The 24,926-nt window shown below is 44.8% G+C and overlaps 1 protein-coding gene across 1 annotated transcript in view; it reads right to left on the bottom strand.

Moving 5' to 3' along the window:
• The window catches only part of mkxa (mohawk homeobox a), a 30,231-nt gene extending 8,028 nt beyond the window's left edge, over positions 1-22,203 (bottom strand). Inside the window, exons 1-5 of the mRNA XM_030397540.1 lie at positions 22,013-22,203; positions 20,568-20,771; positions 17,902-18,061; positions 14,400-14,553; positions 9,942-10,304 (exon numbers count right to left, since the gene is read on the bottom strand). Of these exons, the coding sequence (XP_030253400.1) occupies positions 9,942-10,304; positions 14,400-14,553; positions 17,902-18,061; positions 20,568-20,771; positions 22,013-22,077 (946 nt within the window). The 5' untranslated portion in view covers positions 22,078-22,203. The remainder of the gene's footprint in view (positions 1-9,941; positions 10,305-14,399; positions 14,554-17,901; positions 18,062-20,567; positions 20,772-22,012) is intronic.
• Positions 22,204-24,926: the final 2,723 nt, after the last annotated feature.

The following is a 24,926-nucleotide window of genomic DNA, read 5'->3' as shown; positions in this document are numbered from 1 at the left end:
TGATTTCCTCACAAGCACCTGATGAGAACCAGAGTGGCGTCGCAGACTCGCCTGCCGCTGACCTGTGCAAACGCGGACCGGGTCAGAATGAGAACAGATCACTGTGTCATCATGCAGCTTCTTTGATTTCTCAGGCAGCCGGTCGAGAAGTGAGGGATGAGTCAAGACTTACTGTCACCACAGGTGAGTCACAGCGCTGCGCCGGGCAGAAAAAAATGCACAATCCTTCGGCCACACTTTCACCTCCAGCAGAGCCTGTGTCGTGAAGCCTACTGAAGCCCTACCACATGTGAAGTCGCATCCAAATGAATGCAGACACGTGACTGCGCGGACACGTTTCTTTTAGTCTCTTTGGTTCCAACCAAAATGGAGATGACGAATGCTTCAGGCGACATCTAGTGATGCTATCTTCGATTTGTCACCGACCCAAACCACAGTCTTGAGCATGAGGTAAAACACAGAGCGATCACTCACGCCTCTGGGCTCCCAAGTCTATCTTTTATACATTTCTCTAATGATCTGTGCTTTTTATAATGTCAAGAAGAGTCTGTAAATGAAGTTAGAGGTGCCTTGGCGCTCGGCCGCCGTGAACTCTGCCAACTCCACTTTTATATTACCCCTCCCAGCCATCCCTCTCCCTGCCTCGCTCTCCTCCTGTCTCTACGGGTGGTGAACAAAGTCTGCGCCTGAGGCTCCAAATAAGCGAACTGTCAATTCCACTCGGTTGGCCAAAGTCATCATACACGGCGTGAATTTAATGCCTTCTCTGATCGCCCTGACAACACTTTCATCACGTGAAAAAACATTGAAAAATTAGCTCTTTCTTCGCCGTTAAATTGAACATACACGCGGTGACAAAGCCAGACAGATACTAAGCCGCTGCCCAAAAGTGACTCTCCCATCCGCTGCATTTCTTCGTCTGTGTTGCTTTTTTTTTTTTTTTTCCACGTCTGCCCGGCAGATGACACACTGGTGTGTCTGTGGCCAGCAATGAGGATTATGCTCTGTGTCTTCTCCCCGCTGGATGGGGAAATAATAACAGTGTTTTGGGCTTTTTAAGCGCTGCCAGGTTGTCATTGTGTTTACGAGTGCCAGTAAACAGAGTGTAATCAGGGCCCCCCGTAAATTAGCCAAAATGGGAAGCGCGTCTCGACGAAGACATAAATACATTGTCACGGGTGTCTTTCTGCGTGTGTGTGTGTTTTTGTGTGTGAGTGCGTGTGACTGCCAGGGTGTCACAGACAAACAGAAAAGGGAACCAACAGGCCCGTCGTGAAGAATTGGGATTTGGCGTGACAACGGACGATCGCAACAAAATGATCGTGGCAGAAGATTGAGAGGGAGGATGATGATGGGCTCGTATGCGAAATGCTGACTTCATAACAGCAGGGACACATCAGCGGAGGGAACGGCACCCCTGATGATGAACAGATGAGCCTCTTATCGCTGCTTTGATAAGACAGGTACAGACGAGACAAAACAACCGACTCCTCCCGCTTCATCACGGGTCTCTCGGTAACATCCTCGGGGATGAGCGAACACACGCACATTAAAAAGAAAAAACGCAGAAACCACAAGTAAATCTTATTTGGAGCTTTAAGTGTTTTCCTGTGCCCCAAAAAATATCCTTTTTTTTCTGGAGCTGGAGGCCAAATGATATGTTTGCAGTGTGTGTGTGTGTGTGTGCATGTGTGTGTGCATGAGCGTGTTTGGCGTGTGTGTGTGTGTGTGTGTGTTCTCCGTCCTCGCCGGGTCACACCTCCGCTCTCTCATTAAAGCTCTCCTCCATCCCGTGGGAACACAATGGTAGCCTATTGTTCTAGACACGGCTTGCTTTTTAAAATGGAAACAATTTGTGTTTTTATGCGGACCAGGGCAGCGTGGCTCGGTTTCCCCCGGCTGGGCACGCAGCTGTGTTTTCTGAATCCGATGAGCCGATTGTGTGTGTGTGTGTGTGTTTGTGTGACCTCGGCGCGTTGATGATTTAAAAACGATCAGGTTGAGAGGGGCTGATTATTCCGCTCTCTTCCAGCTCTGTGTCAGGGAGTATAAATAGCGTCCGCGCTGGTGTTTTGTCTGTTAACACTTCTTCCGCAGGCCTGACGGCTAGAATGAACGCCGTCTCAGTCTCGCCTCGCACCCAGCCTCTGTTTAGTGGTCGGAAGCCAATATCCCAGCATCCCAATGATAGAGCTTCACCATCAGGGTTTTCCATCTCTCTCTCTCTCTCTCTCTCTCTCTCTCTCTTCCTCTGTCTTTTTATCCACCTTTCCATTCACATGAAGCTGCGCCACAGCTCGGTGCCAGCATTTAACTTAACCTCTGCCAACTCCCAGTCATTCCCACCGTCAGGCCAGCCACGCCCTGGAGGACACACACAGCAGTTACACACTCACTTGTTGCAATCTTCAAACCTTTTGTGTTAAACCCTGCTTATCTGCAACATACGGTCCTCAACCAAAGCTGACTTTAAAGGGCCAATTCACCAAACATACACCACCCACGCATTTCTCAAGAAACCTCTAAATCTCTGCACCTCTCAGTCCTCTCAGTGACACGATACTTTCTCCTGCAGCAAGAACAATCCTTGACACGGATTTCAACAGTCGAGGCAACAAACTCTGTATTGGTGAATGACATTGTCAAGAATAATCAGCTCTGATGGATTCTGTATTCTCCCCCGTGACAATGATGACATACGATCCTTTTAGCCGTCCAGGGGGGCGCGCCCTGTTGGAATTAGAAAAATAAACCACTGTTTCGCTTATTTGAATTTGGAAGACAAGCGTATCAGGATGATGAGAGAGGGCTGCACGGGGATTTTGCTTTTCGATGCAAAGACTCAGCTATAAATCTTGTTTTCAGTTCAGCATCACGCTAAAGTTCTTTTTCAGCCTACATCGGTGCGCCAGAAAATGCCAATTTCTGCGTAAAATACATTTATTGACAAAATAAAAACTCTCGATATAGGCAACAACCATCATTTTAAAAACTCTGAAATATGCCAGAATGACTCATCAGCAAGGAAAAGGAAATTAGATGCAATAATCAAAGCATACAGGAACGCTACATAATACACAACATGATGTCAAGTTTAGAACTTGACCGATATATTGGGTGGCTGACATAATTGGCCAATCACAGATACATCGGTATCAGTTACATGTCATCCGATATGTGCTGATATGAAAACTTTTTGTTTACAGATTTAAATGAAGAAAAAGTTGCCTGGTGGAATTTCTCATCCTGTAATTCCCAGTGTCTCTTACTGTTTCAGTGGAGAGAGAAGTGTATTGTTAAATTGCAAAATGCCTTTCCACTGTGACATATCCTGAATGTTCATCTGCACAGCAAGATAGCACAACCATGGTTCAATTAATTCTTTTCAAAACAATTATTAAATAAAGCCATTATATTTCTCTTAAAGATGGGATTAATGATTCCGCAGAAAGATATTTGTTTCAACCATCAACTATCTGTCTTGTGACTTACATCAGCGTTGCTTTTTTATTTTTTATTTTGTTCAAATAAATTCTTGAAGAAGAACCTTTGGACCGGTTTGGGAAGCGCTGGTTCTCTGGTTCAACTCCAGCCTCTCTAGTGTTTCTCTACCAGAGAGAACAGCTGGCAGTGTCTAATCCAGCATTACTGTTTCTGGAAAGACATCTTGCTGTTGACATTTTTTAAACTTCCAATCCTCCGAGGAGAACAAATGAAATTCTAATCACCTGTATTGCACAAGCAGACATTTGAGGAGGAGATATTCAAAGGGAGACTGTCTACATGGCCAGACAACACTTGGGGCAAGTGCAAAAATATGAACAAAAATATGAAAACTATGACTGTGAACTTACTAACCCAGTCCCTAAATCCAAGTCCTGTATTTTTGTCATCGCCGTGATAAAGTGAGGCCTTGTCAACTGTCGTCTTCTCTTTATCTCTATGGGAAGAAATACAAGGATACATAGAAATGCCTAAGTTCTTCCAACTACACCCTTCTGTCTCTTCTGTCCCAAAAGGCCACTGCTGGAGAAACTCAGCTCTACATCTGGATGGAACAAGTGCCTCCTTCTCCTCCTCTCATCCCCTCTGCACTGATTCCTCAAGTCCAACCTGAACCCAGTGAGTCTTGGCAAATGTTGCTGCCTTGGAACAACATCCTAAACCCTCCACCCCTCTCACTGTCTTCCCTTTCTCCTTTCCTATGAAAACTGTGGAAAGCGCGATTCGTAGCCAGTTCATCCACATCTCTGGATTCCTCCGATGAGGACTTCTCATCCATAACCGTCCGGGAGAGGCTCATTGTCACCGAGCGGGCCCTGGGTCGAGCATTGTCTTTCCTGTGGCTCTGCGGCCTGCAGTGAATTACGCCGCCGCTCATCAGTCAGCGAACGTGACATCAGAGTCTTAAATCAGACACAAGCACCAACCCATCCCAACAGCGCTGCTGCATAAATCATCACAGTTGGGTTTCTCTTTGGAGAGGAAACAAAAGACACATTAACGGTAAAGGAAATTCAGTTAAGTATATCTTGTTAGTCGAAAAATATGAAAACAGCCCTGACAGAAATCTCTTTTTTTTTCTTTTTATCATGAACGACTATCAGATCGTTCTACCTCGAGACACAAAATCCAAACATTCTTCTGCATTCTTTTTCCACATTAAGATCACTTTTCTTCCATTCACCTTGACGACTCCAGAGCTCCTTAAGTGCCACTAAACTCTCCAGGATTCAATAACTGTCTGGCACTCACTGTGGCCTCATTTGAAAGGCCCTCAGGACCCAAGTGGCAGCCGTCAAACGTTGCTGTTTTCATTGGGTGTATTTTTAAGAAAACTAAGTGTTGAACAGCACCTGACTTAGAACTAAGTCACTTTTTATTTACATTGGTTGATGTGCAATATAATAAACAGCAGTAACAGGTGAAAATAACTAATTAGGTCACTTTGGCAGTTTGAAGAAATTCTGGTAGTAGCCATGGCAAATGTTTATGTTTCTCTCAAACTGGATTTAAGTCCCTTTGGTAATCCATCAACTTCTCATCTGGCGTCATCACCAGGTCAAATATTTAATTGATCCTTTACTTTGGTTTATGGCTACATACTTCCAAAACTAAAGACTATTAGCCTGTGGTGTATGTATTTATTTATTTATTTATTTTTTGTGCTAATTAGCAAAGATTTAAATAGTCGGTTTTCACGTACCAAACATGGTTTCATTCAGTGGTCAAGTATTTTATAACACACATGCAACGTCCTGTTCATTGGCAAAATGTAGGCATCCAAACTACTTGACTGAGTTTTGGAAAAGATCGTGGTATTGTTTTAAATAAGTCCCTCTTTGAAACAGTCATCACTGCCAATTGGGTTTACACAAGGTGGTTTGGAGTGAAATGCCTCGGCAAATATTGGATTGGTTGCCATGACATTTGGCAAACAGTCATGTTAGGCTTAACGCTGATAAGCAAATGTTAGCATGCCAACACCCTGAACTAGGAACACTGTCTGCTCAGCTTTATTTTGGATTCCACAGGCTTTCTTGCTAAGACCTGACATACTCTACCTACAATTGGTTACCTCCGTGAGTTGGGTTAGTCGGATGGCATGAGGAGTGAGACTGGTTAAGACTTGGAAAATGATATTTGCTAATCAGAGGTAGAGTAAGGTGAAGGCAACAAGTAGCTACTAGCCGGTAAGAAGTGAGCGTGGGGTGGATGCAACCAAGACAGCTGTGGGATCAATGCTTAGCCAGTTCTTAGTTCTGGGTATTAGCATGCTAACATTTGCAAATCATCAATAAGTGGGACATGTGTGCACCATCAGCATGTTGGCATTTTCACTATGAGCTTTTTAGCATTGTTGATGAAGGTGCAACAAAAAACTCTTCAATCAATTCGGGATTTAAAGGCTTTCCGGATACTTGGATTACACCAGACGAGCACCAGAAGTTTTTTCTGTTCTTAGTTAAACAAGCCCCCATCTACTCCAGTTGTTGCTGCAATGCTTTTTTTTGCTATGAGGCTCTATAAAATATATCGTGGACCACATATTTTCTCTCCACTTTCCATTGGCATAGGAGTGAGTAGACAATGACTGACTTCTCATTTTTGAGCGAACTGTTCCTTGTTGAACCTTAATAGATGCGCCCTCGAAAAAAGGCAATCTAATCACTGGAAACTCGCTGGTGGCCAGTGACTTGCTCTCAGCTATTTGTACTTTTCCACATCAATAGAAGCACTGGCAGGCAATCTACATTCACCATCAGGCTACTGCACTCAGCTGTAACCAGAGTCCATAAAGGAGAAAACCTGAGAAAATGTACCACTGTCAACCCTGTGTAAAATGTCTGACCGAGATCTCTCCGTCTCCATCTGCAGAAACGCTGCAAGTTATTTGGCGTATAATGATCTATATGATATCGGACGGGGCCAAATCTGGTACAGAGCAAGAAGAAAAACATTGAGCCAGATTCCTGCCATTTAATATCCCATTAAAGGGTAATTTGGCATGAAACCCCTGGCATGTGCGATGGAATTCTACTGCTCCTTGTGTTCAATGAAATTCCCCACTGGCTTTGGACTGTAGGTGTGTGTACATGTGGGTGTTTGCACTGGATATGTGTGTGCATGTGCCTGTATGGAGGGCTCTGAATGGTACATGAGTGTGTGTGCGTGTGTGTGTGTGTGTGTGCGCGCGCGTGCAAGTGTGTGAGTCCTTTCAAGCCGGCAGAAGTGTAGTTTTCCACTGGGGTAAATCTACACTCTCCATCTCCTGCCACGTCTGACTGCCCTTTGTAGTCACAGATAACACTGTGGGCTCAACAACAGCCAACTGGCCCATTAATGGACTTTAAGCCAATGGGACGGTGGTTGCCAGGCACGCCACTTTTTCTTTGACCAATCAAAGTTGTTTCGTGGGCAGGAATCCGGCAAAAGAATGTGCCAAAAGACACAGTTTGTGCTCTTTGTTTCAAGTTCGAATTCTTTTCCTCCCTACAGAAAATATCAGACATTTTTTTTGGGGAACATTCATCTTATTTATTCTGTCTTTTTTCCCCTTTTTTTTGTATAATTGATATCTCTTCTGCTGCTCGGATTTTCTCTCATCATGACAACACAATAAAACTATTTGTGGCAGAGAAATGTGTTCGCTACAAAAATATCTGGGGGGGGAGGAAGAAGTACAGAGGAAATGATGCAAACCTGAGCTTCAAATTATTACTGTCTGCCTCCCTCTTTGATTTGCTGTCTGCTCCTGCGAGATCAGATGTGGAATTAAAATTTCATTTTCTCGACTTTTCCTTTCTGTTCTTTTCTTTCCTTTCTTGTTCGACCGCGGCGATCGGATCGGAGGGCCCCAGCAGGTGTTCGATCCCGTGAGTCAACACCGCCTCGGAGAACTTTCCATGTGTGGATTCAAAAGCTCCTCTTGCATGTAACAGAGTAACACTTCTGTAAAGGTGCCAGAGCCTGAGAAATCCAAGAGGGACACGCCAGAGCCAAGAAATTATATTAACCATAGAGATAAAATAGTTACTCTCTATTAAAAACAGCAGGCCGGCCAGGTGAATTAATCCTTTTTTTGGGATTTGTCTTATTAAAGTCTGGTACGGGAGGAGTTATAAGTCTCTCTTGGTCTATCCATCTCTTTCTTTCCTTCGCCATCTGTGAGTCCCAGCAGGTGCCTGGACGTGAAAAAGCCTGATGGTCGTTCAGGTCACAGGGTTTCAAGGTTTTTTGATCGCGAGGACTGTTACCGTTGCGGCGGTTGATGCATTTCATACCCCACACACGCCCCCCCCCGCTCCCCATCCCCCTCCCCGCCATCCTTAGCACTCAGATAATACGAAACACATTTGTCCGTGAGAGGACCCTTCGAATGAAACACAATAAAACCGGCTCGTCGGCTGCACGGAGCCCTCGTCCTCCGTCACTCTGTCACCTTCAACCTGACCATGCTCAAGAGAAGGTGATATCACTACTATTGGTTTTTGAACACAGGCTCTGCGCTCTCAGCTGAAGAAGAGCTTGGACGGATCCGACCGTGACCGTCCACAGCTCAGATGGGTTGCAGGCTGGAATCTCCGGAGCACGCATTGTTTTTTGCGGTTCGCGAGGGACTGGCACTTAATTTACAGTTAGGGGAGTGTCAGTGACATTACTGTGCAACATTTTGAACTTTTTCCACTTTGAAACACGAGGTTCCCGGCTGCCTTGACAATGTGAAATAACTGACTGAAAGAAAATTAATTAACAGCAATGCTGATTATCCACTGATCATTTCAGCCGTTTTTCAAGCAAAAATATCAAACATTTGTTGGTTCCAGCTTCTTAAATGTGTGGATTTGCTGCTTCTCTGTGTAGTTTATGATAATAAAGACACATCGGACACAACAGAAGCACTTTGAAGACTTCACCCAAAATGTGTTGACACCTTTCATACTAATTAATGTATTAACGATGAAATAAATGGTCAGCTTAATCAATAAGGAAAGTTATTAGTTGCAGCCTTTGCTCCAGCTAATTGCAAAAAGGTTTAGCCCCTCAAAAAATGCATGCTGGGAAGTTTACTTATATGCCATTTACTTGGTTGGAGACTGGATTTAATTAATGAATTGAACACTTTGTAGCACTTTTATTTTACTGATCCCTTTAAGTCACAACACTTAAACCCACTACACATTTTAAGTTGATTAAATAGATGAAAATAAAATGTAAATTGAATTAACTGCAAACGATAACTTTTATTTTTCCTTAAGTCTTTGCAGTTTTACACTGATTACACGCCATTTATTTCTGTCTACATCTGGTCATCATTTTGCAATCTGAACCTTTCTTTTTTTTTTCTACTTCAGTTGGTTATCATTGATTTTAAAGTGGTTTACAGAGTTGCATCCAATCCAAAAGAACGGCTGTATGACAAAAAAAGCCCCAAATAGAAACACATGCCAGTAATTAAGTCCGTGAGGCAACAAGTTGTAGGTGTCAAGAACGACAGAGCAAACTGCGCATGAGCACACATCCGGAGCGAAAGAGACAATAAAACAGTAGCTTCGACTGGCTTCATCTCACTCTGGAATGTGTTTTCCATTCTGTCGAAATATTAATCACAGAAAATGACTTCCTCTGGAGCGAGCGAGCGAGTGCGAGGTCTGAATACCTCCGACTCCTCGGATCGCTGGCGAGAGCATCTGCAGCAGAAGTGCAAAAAAAAACAAGTGACCCATATCGAGGGATTCAGCGTGGTATTTTTGTCACAGTTGCTTTTTTCTTTAACGGTGGCGTTCACTTCACGTTAAAAAAAGAAATGTATGCTTTTTATTTTAAGCGTCGCGCACACACGTAGCCTGCCAACGCGCAAAAAAAAAAAAAACACAGGCCGCTCGCTTTCGCCCCTGCTCTCTCAGCGGGACCTCATGGCGGGATCAAAGGCATGCCAAACAGTAGTCTGAAAGTGAGCGTGTTCCACATGGCCTTGTTGTGTCTGGCCTGCTAAAGCCTGGTCAGAGGAGCTGGCTGGGGGGAATTCCTTCTCTGCATTGGCTGCGGCGTTTGAAGTGACAGGACATGGGCTCCTCTGTTGTGGATACGTGGGTGCGTGTTAATGTGGGCCATGTCTTTTTTTTTGTTAAGGGATCAGGTCCCTGTTTACAGCACCTTCAATAGTCACGAAAATCACTTTCTGCAAATATGTTCAATGAAATGAAAGTATGGAGGTGGAAGAAGACAGTGTGAAAAGGCAGCAGAGCAGAGGGTGTAATACAGAGAGCGAGAGGCAGGAGGACGGCTAGAGAGGCAGACAGTTGGAAATAATGGACCAGCTGCAGGAATTAAAACAAAATGTGCAGATGGAGGGGACAAAAAAAGAACAAAAGTGAAGGATGTCGTGTGTGCGAGGGAGACTCTCGAAGGGAAAGAATGCAAGAAATGTGGCTCCTTACCAGCCCGATAAACAAAGTTCGCCTCAGCCTCGGAGGAAGACGGCGAGAGCAGCTCGTCGTCGTACTCGTTGGAGCTGAAGGAGCCGGAGTGGTTCCTCTTGCGAGCGTCCATGACGGCGTTGGCCACCATGACGTGGCGCAGCGAGTCGTTCAGGTAGCGGTGCAGCAGGCTGCTCTTGTACTTGGGGGGAGACACGTAGTCCTCGGTCAGCGAGGCGGCCGAGCGCAGACCCGCGCCCATGCCCATGCCCATGCCCATGGCCATGCCCACCATGGAGGAGCCCTCCTTCTTGATCACGCTCTGGTACATGGGTTTGGTGAGCTCCTCGGGGCCACTCTGCGTCCTCTGGGGGTTGTCAGCGTCTACATCATCGAGGGGAAAGACGACAAAAAAAAACATTTCAATGCAATTCAGAGATACATTTTCCAAGCAAAGTCTCTCCAAGTATTTCTTCCTATTTGCATTCTTCTTTTTCCTTTTCTGTGAGTAATTCAATGTATCTCCAGAATTTCATAAAACTTTGATTAGATTAGCATATTCAGTAGGTTATTACTGAACACACTGGTTTGTATATCTATTTCAAATCTTGTGTACTTCTTTGTAGACATGTTGTTGTGAATGTTTTTTGTTTTTTTTATTCCTAATATCTTAGCTGCTGTATACAGTAGAAACTCCAATTTGAATTTCAAAATGCTCATTATCAGGCAATGTTGTTTGTGTGAATCGTTTACTATGATGACATGTACAGTTTTACAGAGTTTGATGCTGCAATACATTAGATGCACATGGCAATCACATGCACTTCCTTCAGCAAAGGGCATCTTTCCAAATGTTATTTTTAGTCATGCCGATACTGTCCTGCATTTCTTCCTATTTATCTTCTTCTGTGCCTTCCCCCCCCCGCAAAAAAATCTGTGCATTATTGTATGTAGTTTCTTGTGTTTTCAAAAAAATGTCATAAATTAGCATGTTCAATCATGTTTTCCTGAAGTAGAAGATTTTTAAAACACCTCCGATAACAAAAACAACTGTGTATCAAATCATTTGAAATTTCAGCACACAAGTGTTTTCACTGGTATAATCATTTTTTGGAATTTAACATCATCTCCTATAGACATCCATTGTATTTAAATATAATGTCATTATTGCTTGCATTGATGTGTGAATATTTTCAGTATGATGACATCACAGTTTACGGGTTACATTTTGCACCAGAGCACAGAGCAATAACACACATTTCCTTCAGCAAACGTTCCGTGAACTTCTGTGCAATGCACGTTCATCCCCACTGACTCAGGGTCTGCTTATTTCCACGTTTCTCAAGTCTAAATACCGAGGCAGGGGGGAGCTGGTGCCCCTGCCCTCCTGTTGGCATCGCCTCAAGAGCAGAAAGCCCAGCCGAGACCTAAGACGCATTACCAAACCGTAGCGGATGGTAGACTACTTCCTCTCCATCAGGAGCACATTGCCCCTCTATTCCCCTGCAGAAATAAATCATTTCCAGGGTGCTCTGCAGCCGATGAGATTGAATTAAAGCGCAGGTCCGTACCTGATGAAAGACACGGGGAGGAAAGATAAAACACGGTACTGAAAAACCAGATATCCTCTGGCAGGAGGAAAATCAGGGAGACGTTTACTCTAGTTACTGTCCCTGCCAAGACTGTGATTTTGTAATTTGGGAGGTTGGACATTTGATTCAGTCTGGGCCAAATTAAAATTATAGCTCCCACATATCAGAAACACATGGAGGTAGCCGACTCGCTCTCCTTCCCCTGAGATTTCCGAGGCAGCATTCGGCGAGCGCTTCAGGATCTCCTGCTAAACCACACGACTGATAATAAATCCGACCTGTCATTATAATCCCAATGAAAGCATTCATTTACATCCACGTCTGCCACCTTTTTCAGATAAAACTTCCCTTTCCTGCACCTTCTTGACAGCGGGGCCTCTCCAGATCCCCACGCAGGAAAAACAGCATTCGCTCCCCCTCACTTGCCACCATAGCTATAAAACAAGCTGGACCATTTAAGGACAGTAAGAGGAATGTACGTCGAGTCAGAGGGGTCAGGTCTGGCCCCATAAATAGCCTCTGGAACAAAAGAACAGGCTTAAAAACATAATAGAGGGCCTTTAGAGCGAGGGTCAGAAGTGGGAGCAGGCTGCGGATAGCTTCATAACCATAATGTGACAGAAAGAAGAGTCACAGAGATATACAGAGCCTCCGGTGGTACAGTGGCCTGTGGCGGACACAATGCAAACACCATGCGCACATTCCTCCTCCAGCCACACGCTCAGCCTCTCCTCCTCAAAAATTTAATTAGAGATCCCCGACACCACAGCGCTCTTCCTCTCTGTTCGTCCTTGCGCTGCACGAGTATGTATGTTTCATATTTTTTTATTTGTTTTTGACCATGTTTTCGGCGCTGTCAGTGAGTGCAAAAAGCTGTTGCTGTAAATACACGGCTGACAGAAAGCTACTCATTTTCAATTGCAGGCTGGGAGACAGATGTTGGCTTAGCGGGGTGTCTTAATGACAGTGTGTCATAGCCCGATGGCCTCGACGTCTCCCTGCTGGGTCGCACACTCACCATTTATATATGTCCAGAACATGGCTCTGCATAGCATCAGCCCGCTCTTAGGACGGGCCGTTTGGCCTCAGTTCATGTCATAATGCTAGATTTGAATTTTGGGGGCATGAAAGTATGATGTAAGGAGCCTTTCTTGGTTACTCTGTACAAAGAGCATCAGGGTCAAAGCAGAGTTTGAATTTCCAGCCGAACTCATCATTCTCACTGCGCCACTCTGATGTGACCATCCATCAGATTGATGGATAGAGCAGCAACGCAAATGCAATGTTTATAACACGTGTGCATGTCACGTCCTGTCAGTCAAAGCAGTGTCATGGGTCAGAGTCAGACGCAGATTCAAGAATAGTAATGTAGCATTTCTCTAGAAGACAACTATAACCCCGGACTTCCTACTTTCCCATTAACAAGCAACCATAACTGAAGAGGTGGAAGGTCACAGACAAGGAGTGATAACTAACACTGCTGTTGTCTGTGAATGAGGGAGAAACACTCAATAAATACGAATATTGACAATGTCTCTTTTAGTATTTTTAGTAATAAAGGATGATATGCATTGACAGGTGGACCCCTGTTCAGCCCCAGGGCCAGTATTTACTCTTGGCACTACACTACAACCCTGATACCTAAAAGTTGGGATTCTGTAAAATAAAACAGAATCTGATCATTTGCTAATCCTTTATCGCATATTAATGCCTTAATTAATTTTTCGCAAATATGCGCTTATTTGGAATTTGATGCCAGCAACAAGTCTGAAGCAGGTTGAGACGGAGACAGCAAAAGACTAGGAAATCTGTGGAACGCTCCAAACACACCCGTTACACCTGGAACGTTCCACAGGTTCACCGCTAACAGGTGATGGTGTCATGATTAGGCATGAGAGGTGCATGCTCAAAAAGGCTCACAAACAAGGATGAGGAGGAAGGTTCAGCACTTTGTGAGACACATAGTTGTGTCTGATATAACAACAGAGCTCAGGGACACATCGTAACACTTCAAAAAAACAGCAATCTGTTCCTTTTCATGTTTTACAGTGTCCCAACTTTTTTTTTTTTTTTAAATCACTCATTTTAAATTGGTACTTAATTGGTTAAACACAGGAGGAATTTCGATTCAGGACGTCACAGTCACGAGGAGGAGTCACACGGTAGGTGAACGGCAGTCCTGTGCGCATATTTCTTCCTCTCCGTCCCTGCATCTCTTTCTCTCTCCCGCTCTCTCGCCCTTTCAAAATCGGGGTAGAGGAAAAATCGTGAAATCGTTCCTACTGATGATTATCAAATGCAAACTCAAGAGTAAAAGGAATGGTTGGCAGCGGCCACGCTGGACACACACGGGTAGAGAACCGGGCAGCCGTCGCACACTACACTACACTACACAAGCAGGCGGTGTGTTCCACGGGTAAGTATCGTGTAGTCACAATATAAACTGAAATTAGAAGCTCTCGGAATTAGCAAAAGCTTCTCTGTGAGAACAGCCCAAATGTCATGGGAGAGAGAGTGCATTTTTTTTAATTTGCCCCTACAGAAGTACTCCAGCAGTTTAGTGTGGTTGGATTGTATTATTGAATTCAAGTAAGGGGACTCAAAAGACGGGAGACGGATTTTTAAATCTATTTTTTTTTTTTTAAATACTAAGTTAAAATCTTTGCTGGAGAGGCTGAGACATCCCCATTTTTCATCTCGGGCTCCAAAAGTTGTGCACACTACAATTCCCACAATGCAACACAGGAGCATCTTTCATGAAACGCTCCTTCCACAGTTCCAACAGAGCTCTGAATAGTTCAGCTGTGACACGGGCGGTTCGTGAATTCTCTGTTGTTGTTTCACGACTCGGACCTCTTTCACTCGGAGAGAAGAGAAGGAGCCGTACCTTCTGAGCAGCTGTCGTCGCTGCTGACGCTCAGCCTCTCAGCGTTGCCCTGGACATATTTGTTGTAGAGCTTGATCCTGAGCGCCCAGCTCAGGTCTGGCTGCCTCACCGTATTCTTCAGCCGCCTCCTGGCATTTGCGAACCAGTTGGACACCTGAGAGAGAGAGAGAGACAGAGAGAGAGATGGAGGGGGAGACAGACAGACAGAGAGAGAGAGAGAGAGAGAGAGAGAGAGAGAGAGAAAAAAAAAAGAGAGAGCAAATGGACAGATATGTTATTGTTTTGATTCCAAACACCTCCACATCCATAGCAAAGCAAAGACTATCCCTTATGAAAATGTCTGCTCTCCGCCAGCCATCGGTCTCATTCAGAAAAACCAAGAGAGACTCGAGGCAGAAGACAGAAACAGAGTCAAGTTGCAGAGCGGCTCTCTGAAACCGAGCCTCGAGAAACATCCCAGACGCTCTGGAGAGACATCACAGCACGCATCTCTTCTGTCCCGGTGCCATGTAGAAACATTTAACACCCTCCCGAAGGCCGCGCCGCCAGCAGATGCAACGTTTCATTAACGAATGTTCCGACCGAGATGTACGTCCCCGATGCTTATTCTGGACCCACGCTGCCTCCCTCCAACAGTACATTTTTTCCAACAGTGTCCTCAAGATGCAATAAAAAAGACACTCGAGCCAGCGCTCTTCCTTTCACTAGGAAGGGAGACCATTAGATGTTATACTAGAATAACTTTTCATGCTCAATAGACTCCGAGCAGCTTACGGAGGGGCTGGGACAGGGGCCTTATGCTAGACTACTTATTTTTCTGATCCCCTCTTTCAGTATTGTGTTTCTCATTAACTAGGAACATCCCACATCCCTATCGTCTCCAGCTGTGGCACTAAAGGTTGAGGGCGGCACTGAGTGCACGTGACTTGGCCGGAGGGGAGGCGAGATGAGATGAGATGAGGCGAGGCGTGGGACGGCCTGCTAATGGCGACCGGAGGAGAGACAGCTGTCTATGGGGTGAGAGCAAAACGAGACAGGGGTGGCACACCTGCTCAGATGACACCCAGAGAGATTTAAAAAAGAGGAGGAACCCATCTGCCAGAGCGGCTCTCTCACCCCCGTGCCTGTCTGCACCGTATGTACCGTAGAGGAGACGGCATGCAGGCATGGTGATGGAGAGATGGCACACTAGCACAAACTCTAGAGAAATAATTTACAACATTTACATGGAAAAAAGGGACTGTTTTGCTAAAACATGACAGATTTAGTTGCTTGAAATACCTGGTGCCAGGTGGGTGTTTCCAGGGAAAACTTCACTTAAAGTGATGCAGGCTACATTACTGGCAGCGGCAGCAGTGGTCTGTTTGGACTAAACAGTGGAAGAACCGGGTAGCGCTCAGCCTCCATGACCAGAGAGGCAAGGAAGAGAACGCCGCCGAGGGCCGCACCAAGTAGTTATTTTCATATTTGATCATTCGTCGATCACTTGCCAAATAATCGATTAGTTTTAGATTAGCTGTAGAGGAAGAGTTCACCGAAAAATTCCAGTTCAATCATTGTCCACACACCATGCCGATGGAAAGTCAGGGGAAGCTTTGTACTCGACATTATTAGAAAACAGCACAAGTAGATGGGGAGAAGACATAAAATGGTTCCGTACCGCTCGCCTGGCTTGATCAAAGACTCTGGAAGCCAACATCTCCATTATAGCTGCAAAGCTAAAAGTGTTAGCATGAGCTCGACCCCGCGGTGAGCCAATAAATAATGTCTGGGTCTCTGAGCCTCCGGAGACTTGGAACACACAGGGCAAGCTGTGTGGAGTGTTTTTTTTTAACGTCTTTAAAACAATTCCCCGAGAATGCTGCAACACTGTTTTCCTGTGAAGCCGCAGAAATGTTCTGTGGACTACAATACTCCACCCGCCCACCCGTCGACATGGAGGTGAGCAGATATTGACTGAATTTTCCTTTTTTGGTCGAACTTATCCTTTAAGTTTAGTCCCGAAAATATAGGAAAATAATACAAATCCCACCCGATCGTAGATGTCAGGGTGGAGCCTCCAGTAGCTTGTTTTAATTAGTCTCAAACCAAAACCCATTTATATGTCGTTTACAAAGTTATCAATCAATTATCAATGTAGGAGTCCGTCGGCTATCACGTGACAACGATTGAGCAGATTTTTCTCTACATAAATGCACTTGTGTTTTAGCTAATAAAAAGCTAAATCTCTACACAGACTGTTCACCTGCATCTGTTCAACCAGAGCCTACTCAAACATGATTGGTCAGTACTGTTTGAACTACAAACTGACTACAAAAAGGAACCAGAACACGTCCCACACAAAACGTTTGCCTGTAGATTCTGGATTCACATGCAGGTATCTGTTAATAGAGATAAATTATGACAATTTTCTGCCGAGCAACTATTCGATCAGTCCACTCAACGTCTTTCCGTTTGAAAATGAAAAAAGCCCGAGTAAAAAAAGCTCAGCAGGCCTCCGTCGTGTGGAAAAATGCAGCAAAAGGCAATGTGCCCGCTCGTCATCGACCTCAAAAAATCATCGCCTGACCTCTGACACCGCTGCCGGTATCCCGACGTCAGCATCGATGTGTGCGTGTGTGTGTTCGCCGATGTCCGACTCAAAGCATTCCTCTGCACTCTGCTCGCCCTCCCCAAAACAAACAGCTCCATCAGGCTCCCAAAAATGAGAAACAGATTAAGCGCTGTGGCCGGCTGCCCGAGAGAGCCGCCGCAGACTGTGTGAGGCCGTATCAGTGACCTTGTCAGCCAGATGATACTGTACACACACACACGGCCGAACGTGCCAGACGCAGAACACACTCGTATACTCTACCGGCGGGTTTTCCTCTCGGTCGTCATTTTGTCAGCAGTCGGGTCGGAACACTTTGCTCTCGTATTAGCAGCAGAGGGTGCAATAAAACTTGAATTTATTTGTAAGTGTAAGTATAATTAATTAGTGGTTGGGAACCACCGAGGGGCCCCAAGATAAATATGAGAATTCATGAGGCGAGAGGAGGGAAGAGGGAAATACATTTCTGCGACACTGAAGTAGGTTTATTTTTCTAAATTTTCTCAGGATATTCTGAGGAGCTTCTCCTGTTTGTACTTCTATAATTCAAAGAAAATGTGACAAATAAAACCACTTTTTTTTTTAAAGAGTTTACACGTCAGCTGTAGCATCTGGATGAAGGTAGAAATGTTACAGACATCAACCACCACAGCACAAGAGAGGTGTAAAACAAACAGCTCAAGATGTGAAAACACTTTCTACTCGCAGCCTCTTAATTCCAAACTACAAGCAGGAGTCCTGCCTTTCAGACCTGATCACACAGAAACTCAACCACAGAAATCCAATCTCACTTTTCCCCCCTTCACTGAATCACACTGAAAAATTAAGAAGAACCTCACTTTTCCTGGCATACTTTAGCTTTAATTTTGTCCAAAATAAAAAAAAAAAAAAGCAAACAGAGAGCAGACTCACCTGGACCAGGGTCATTTGCGAGCCGAGGGCCAGCAGGATCTTCTCGGTCTTGGTGGGGTAGGGGTTGTCTCGGTGCTTGTAGAGCCACTGCTTGAGCGGCCGCGCCATGTCCTGCAGGGCCTGGCGCTTGTGTCGCACTTTGCCGCCGCTGGGACGACCCCTGTGGAGGAACACGTGGACCGTGAGCCGGACACAAAACCAAAGACCTGCTACCAGATAGCACGCAGATGCACACATGAAACCTTTATATAGTTCATGTATAGGGACACTTTTAGGGGACACTTGGACCTAAATCTGGACTTTTTGGTGTTTTTTGTCGAGGATATTTATCTTTTTCTCAATTACTCCTTTCAAACGTGTCTTATAACAAATAAACATGCAGGATTCAGTCTTTCTTTGTAGATTTATGAAGGCTGATTTGACATGTATAGGGCTGCAACTGGATTTTTTTCATTGTCGATTAATTTGCAAGTTGATTTCATGACACAAGACAAAAACAGAGGACCAAAGAAGACCAAGACGACATTTTTTTTGCTTGAAAATAATCCAAAGAAAAATGGCCACTCATTTTATTTCACTCGATTAAGCCACAGGTTGTCCCCCCGCTCACACGTGTGCACACTCCGTATTTGGAAAGTAACATGACGCTCAGGGTAACATGTTGGTGAGGTTAAATTTCAAAGTTTCCCCCTTTTTCAAATTAAAATGAGACGAAAAAATAAGGGGGGAAAAAAAATCTGGTTTTCAGAGCCATAAAAGAAAAGCAGGATTATGTTGTTTATTGAAGTCAACCAAACAACACTGTGCAGCTGCAAGCATGTTGTCTGAGCACGTTAGTCATGAAGTGAACACTGCAGGCAGCGTGCAATTTTCTCACCCAGAGCTCTGCAATTAAGAGGCTGGATTAAACGAGAGAGAGAGACACAGCCGAGAGAGAGAGAGAGAGACAGAGACACAGCCGAGAGAGAGAGAGAGAGAGAGAGAGAGAGAGAGAGAGAGAGAGAAACGGCCACTCGCAGTTTATTTTTCATTACGGGTCCCGCAAACCGCCAACACGTTGCAACGAAACAAACAAAAACATCTTTGCTCAAGGCGCACATTTCTGCCAGATTAACATTTCGCGCCCGGGAGAAGTGACTGAGGAACAATGGGTCACAGTCACAGCCAAAACCATCACACAGATGGCTGACAGAAAAACTGAAATTATAACTTCTGGTTTTCCTTTTACAAAAAAAAAAAAAAAAAAAAAAGTCCAGAGGATGCTGTAAAAAACACCGCAGCAGGAATATACCCCGACTAAAAATAGATATATTCCAAAGTCCCAAATCAGCAACTCACTCACTTTTTTTTTTTTTTTTTTAAATACTGTCGTGATAAAACGCCGCAAAATAGTCTCTATAAATTCATCCCTGCAGAACAAGGACACCCTGTGAGGTTTTTTTTTTCCTCCACTCATTTCTCGCTGAGGTCCGTCTGGTGGTTTTCCTGCTCCATCGAGGGGCTCGGTCTCACCTTAGCTCCAGGTTCTCTGAACCTGTAGATGTCAGTATGGCGCTGCGCTCTGCTCCGCTCCTCCGTTTATCTCCCCCCAAAAAAGCTCCACTGACAGCAGATGTAACATATTTCAGTCTAACCTCAGTTCTGCCTGAGGTTCGTGTTCTACAAATATTTTCCTTGTAATCTAGATCGGTATGAACATCCGAAAAGGATGTTTTAGTGCGTTCTGTAAGGTGCTTTAAACACACGCACACACACACACGCCTCTGTTTAATAATTCAATGTTCTTCATTAGAACTGATGCTTCCCTTGAGATGGAACATTACAGCCACAGAAGTTCATGACATTTACTCTTACTATTGAAGGTTACTCCTCGAGGAGATTCCTTCAGGTCACTGCGTGCTCCGTCGTCTCTCTCACACGTACGCAATTAACATTTCGATAACGGGTCACACATAATGGAGTTACATGACATTTTCGGACGAGGAGGAGAATAAAATAAAACACATGTTCCGCAAACAACGCTCTGTCCTCCTGTGATTGGCTTGGACCACACAGGGAGCTGAAGGGCACATTTACGTATTGGAGGCAGATGGAGACCTCTAGGAGACACGCTACTGAACACGGCTGACTTATTAATCTTTTTTTTGTTTTTTGTTTTTTTTTTTGTGTGGAAAATTAGCTGTGAACACCAACACCTAAATGAGGACCAGATTGGGAAGAGGCACGCGCTGATTCCCTTCATCCATCAGATCCTGTTGCAATAGAGCCACGTGGAAAGAAAAGAAGGGGGGGAAAAAAAGAGAGACTGGACGATCAGGTGTGTGTCTCAGCCTCCAGATGAAAAGTAGAAGTGGTTTTCTGTGGAAATTGTTTCTCTGAGTGCATTTTCAGTTGTATGCGTGTAAATAAAAGTGCGCACAGCTGCATCTACCCATTCAAAAATCCAATGAATCACCTATGTCATTTTTTTATTTTTTTTTATTTCTTAGCAATCTGACCAAAGAAGCCCTGTCAGAGTTTTGATGGAGAGACAGCCGCAGAAGCCCTGATAACAAAACCACCGCACACCTCATCAGAAAACAAAAACCCCCACGCTCCATATCATCCACATTTTAACACAAGCCAACACGTGCAATTAAAAGACAGCAAGAGGAAGCTCGACGTACCCGCTCCGCCTGTGCCTGATGGCCTGGTTGTCTCTGATGGTCTGGCTGCTGGAGAGGAGGTCCGGATGCTGCCCGTCGATGACCTCCAAATAATTTCTGCTGCTCATTTCCACCTCCTTCGCCTTCTCCTCGAACAGGACCTGGCTGCTCAGCTTGTTAAACACGATGGTGTTCATCTTTGGCCAGATATTCCCCCCAATTTCTCTGATGTTGAAAAATTGATAAAAAATGGGGGAAAAAGATATTTATATATAAGAAAAAAAATCTCCTTGGATGTGTCACAGTGTCCCAGTCTCTCTCCTGTGGAACGAGAGTGGATACTATAGGATGTGCGACACACTGATGCAGTCTTCAAACAGAATTATGACATTGGGTCGGTGATAATAAGACACATGACATCTACTTTAATATCCACGGTGCTCATTAACCGTTTAAAAATCAGTCCTGGTTGGGGAAGGGCACCTCTCGCATAAATTATCATTCGAACAGCTTATCTGCGGCGGGTGGTCACCTCGCAGCATGAGGATGTGACTCCTCATAGGAATGCGCATGTATTTAAATAGCAGGTGAGATTATCTTGGAGCTGGAGCGAAGCCATGCGTAAAAGCGCAGTTGGTTATGCGTCACTATAAGGTCGCTCTTTGTAAACATTTACATCTGCGATTCCAGTTCGTTGCAAAGAGTTACGATGAAGTTCATAGTGCAGATACATTTGGAAATACGTTTTGGAAAATCAGTACAGACCGCAGGTTCATTGTGGGGAATATGGAGAAATATATTTACTTCTATTTACTTTCATAAAAACTCAACTTTCCCTTGCTATAATCAACGCGGGTACAATAGAGGACTTACTACAGTTACAGTCTTCAGACTCGGTGCTTTGGATTGTAAGAAACCTGCCCGGAGTAAAAAAAAAAAAAAAAAAAAAAAAAAACACGTTAGAGTTCCAGTTCAAGCATCTCACACAGCTCCGCTCCGTCCATAAAACCCCCGATTGGTTTATTTTGACTCGTGTTCTCCCGTGTTAACGCAAACGCAAACAGCCCCGCACACCCGGACGCTTCGACAGCACGCGTTTCTGCTTCAGCTTCACTTTAAAAACATTTTCTCCGAGCAGGTTGATTATTGAATGTGTCACGCGCACGGTGATGTGGTGCCACCGGCAGCAGCTTGACCGCAGCCCACCATGGAGGGATGTCCACTGAGCTGAATCACACTAATTAAAGATCAGACTGGCGGTCAGTTTAGAGTTCTGATCTCTATATTTGAGCTTTAAATGACTAGAGGACTAATGTGAGAATAAACTCAGTCCTGCTCATTCAAAGTGTCTGCCGTTGGTTTTATCCTTCACTACATCCAAATATATTATAAGTGCATTCATCTAAAAAAAACAAAAAAAACAAAAAAAAAACAATAGTGTGTGTGAGTGTGTCTCGGTCAGTTACCTGTCCCGGGCCCCTCCTGCGTCTCTCTGCTGTGTACAACAATAATCCTGTTTCCAGTCGCCCATTCCCCGCTCACATGTTCCCCTCCTGAGATCCTGAACTCAAACCTCACGGACAGCCGTCTCCTCCTCCGCTTTATCCAGCGGCCTGCGCCGCGCCGCCCGGGACTCTGAATAGCGCACCCTGCTCATGTTTCCTCGCACGCAGCCCGAGCCTGCGAACATACTGCTGATGTATTAGGCCGGTTCCGGGGTTCGAGAGCAGCAGCCAGAAAGAGAGAGAGAGGGAGGGAGGCACCACACTGCAAAAAGTGGGCTGTCATTCACGCTGTCCCGGGGTAGAGTTTGAAAAATGTTGCTTTGGTTAAATCAGACCTGTCCATCTTGACATGGGAAAACATGGGCTGCCCCTTCAGTAATGATGCTGCTGTCAGGGATTCTGTTGAAAACTTACATCTGATTAAAAATGCATCTCTCTTAACACTTTTCTCACGAAGCACACTCATAGTCCAGGTGATGTGCGCCAAATGTGAGGTAAAAGCATGAAACTTGGCACAGCTGTACAGTTTGTGGTGCTGAACATGTTCAGATATGCAGCCATGCAGGCCATTTCACTGTCCACCATAGCCAAATTGTGTATTTTGCATCATGACTCCCTGTGTTTTCTTTCTTTTGTATTATTCTCTACATTGTAGATCAATATTGAAGACATCCAAACGATGAAGGAACACATGTGGAATTATGCAGTAAACAAGAAAAGTGTTCAACAAAGCAGATTATGTTTTATGTTCTTCAAAGCGGCCACCTTCTGCTGCGATGACAGCTCTGCTCGCTCCTGGCATCCTCTCAGTCAGATTCATGAGGTAGTCACCTGGAATGGTTCTCCAACCGTCTTGAAGGAGTTCCCAGAGGTGCCGAGCGCTCGTTGGCTGCTCGGCCTCCACTCTGCGGTCCAACTCATCTCAGAGCCATCTCAGCTGGGTTGAGGTTGGGTGACCGTGCCAAATTTGACCTCCGCAACGTTGACTAAAATATAATCTGCGGACTGATTTTGTCAACGTGATATCGTCACAACCCGGCAACTCGACCTGTGTTTTTTTGGAATGAGGCTGGAGAGCATCCCGCAGATGGGATCACACCAGCTGTGACGTCAACGGTGCAGTGGAACAGATGACATCAGAGACGTGCGACGTACTTTGTGTTGCGTGCACACAGTTATTTGTGCTGTCCCTGTTTGACATGCAACCATGGTTTCACTTAAATTTGATTGGCTGCAGACTGGCCGTGTGTCCGAATGGCGGAATTCCCCTCCTCAAACTGAGTAACGTTTCCTGCGTCCAAGCTCGGCACATGCGATACACTGGCCTGTCCGGGTAAATACGCCGGTCGCCACAAAAACAAAGACACTGGCAGATAATATGAGAGCGTTCGGTTAGTGCGAGCAGTCGGATACAGTTGAAATGCTCCGTGCTGAAATCTCCGTCAGAAACTCTTTAAAGCTGCTGTGATTAGCTGTTTCACCGTGAGATAACCAAATGCAGCAGAGTGTGTGTGTGTGTGTGAGTGAGTGTTCTACATTTGTGGGCTCAGAGAAATTAATTAGTTTTTTCAATTTGAAACAGTATCCATTATGTTGTCGTTGCATGGGTAAATTCATTTATTCTATATTATTATTATTTTTTAAACAGCCCCCTCAGTCACTTCAGCCTGCTGCCAAACTGAATTTCTCTTGAAAATTGAAATTCTCCTACAGGGGATCAATAAACATACGTCTTATCTCATTTTCTCCCCATAGCCAAAAATAGATGAATTAGCTCATTGTTATGCATTCTGCAAACAAAACATGTATTGGTTCTAGCCAGATCAAGTTCATCACGACATGAGGAGGCCCAGATGCACTGTCCACAGGGCCAGATCAACGAAAAATAAAAGTTCTCTGCCGTTCCTTTAAGGTAAGTTGCCAAGTTCATATCGCATGTCTAATTAAATATATAATTCACAAAGTTCTACACAACATGCATGCATGATATGAAACCTGATTCTCAGATACAGTGATTAGATGACAGTTCGGCTGGTTATGAATCTTTACCGGTGTGTAGTTGAGATCAAAATCAAGTCTGAAGATAGGCGTGGTCGAAGAATTGTTAATTCTTGTGTGACTGAAATGAGCTGTATTTTGTGGGCCTAATTTTTCCTAACACTCGTCACATTCACCCATTCACACACACACATTCACACGCTGATGGCGGTGGCTGCCATGCAAGGGGCCAACTGCTCATCAGGAGCAATTTGGGGTTCAGTATCTTGCTCAAGGACACTTGAACACGCAGCTAGGGGGAGCCGGGGATTTCAAAACCAGCGACCTTCCAATTACTAGACGACCCACTCTACCTCCTGAGTTACAGTCGCCCCAGTGCTACTTGTGAATTCTACCATTGGATGGAGGCAGGAGAAGTGTTTCTCTCTGCTTCTAGGTCCGTGTGCTAACTTAGCTAAGTTGTGCAATGTAAACAGAGCACAGGAATTGAATTCAGGAGACGACTGTTTGTGTCTGCTGTGAAACCAGAAGGGGTTATTTTATATAACTTACAAAGTGAAATTGCATCACTTCCATAACATAAGTTACTTTGGCGCTGTAGACATATTCGTAACTGAAGTTACATAAGTAAAAAGAACCAGCATTGGACCTAAACTGATCCTCCGACCACATCTGCAGAACTTGTCACGCTGCGCACAGAGGACAATGTTTTAATGCTGTGACAAAGCCACTCGGTGGAAATGAAACACTTTACAGCCCCTGCACTGCACGCGGAGACTGAATTAAACCTATGACCAACTGTCTGCTTCAGAAATACTTTACAGTGTAGTAAACCTGTTTTGGATGCTTGTAAAGACCGCGTGATGTTCCCTCGCCG

Source organism: Sparus aurata, chromosome 19 (assembly GCF_900880675.1).
Source record: "Sparus aurata chromosome 19, fSpaAur1.1, whole genome shotgun sequence".
Taxonomy (NCBI): domain Eukaryota; kingdom Metazoa; phylum Chordata; class Actinopteri; order Spariformes; family Sparidae; genus Sparus; species Sparus aurata.
This window is presented reverse-complemented; position numbering and strand designations above follow the sequence as displayed.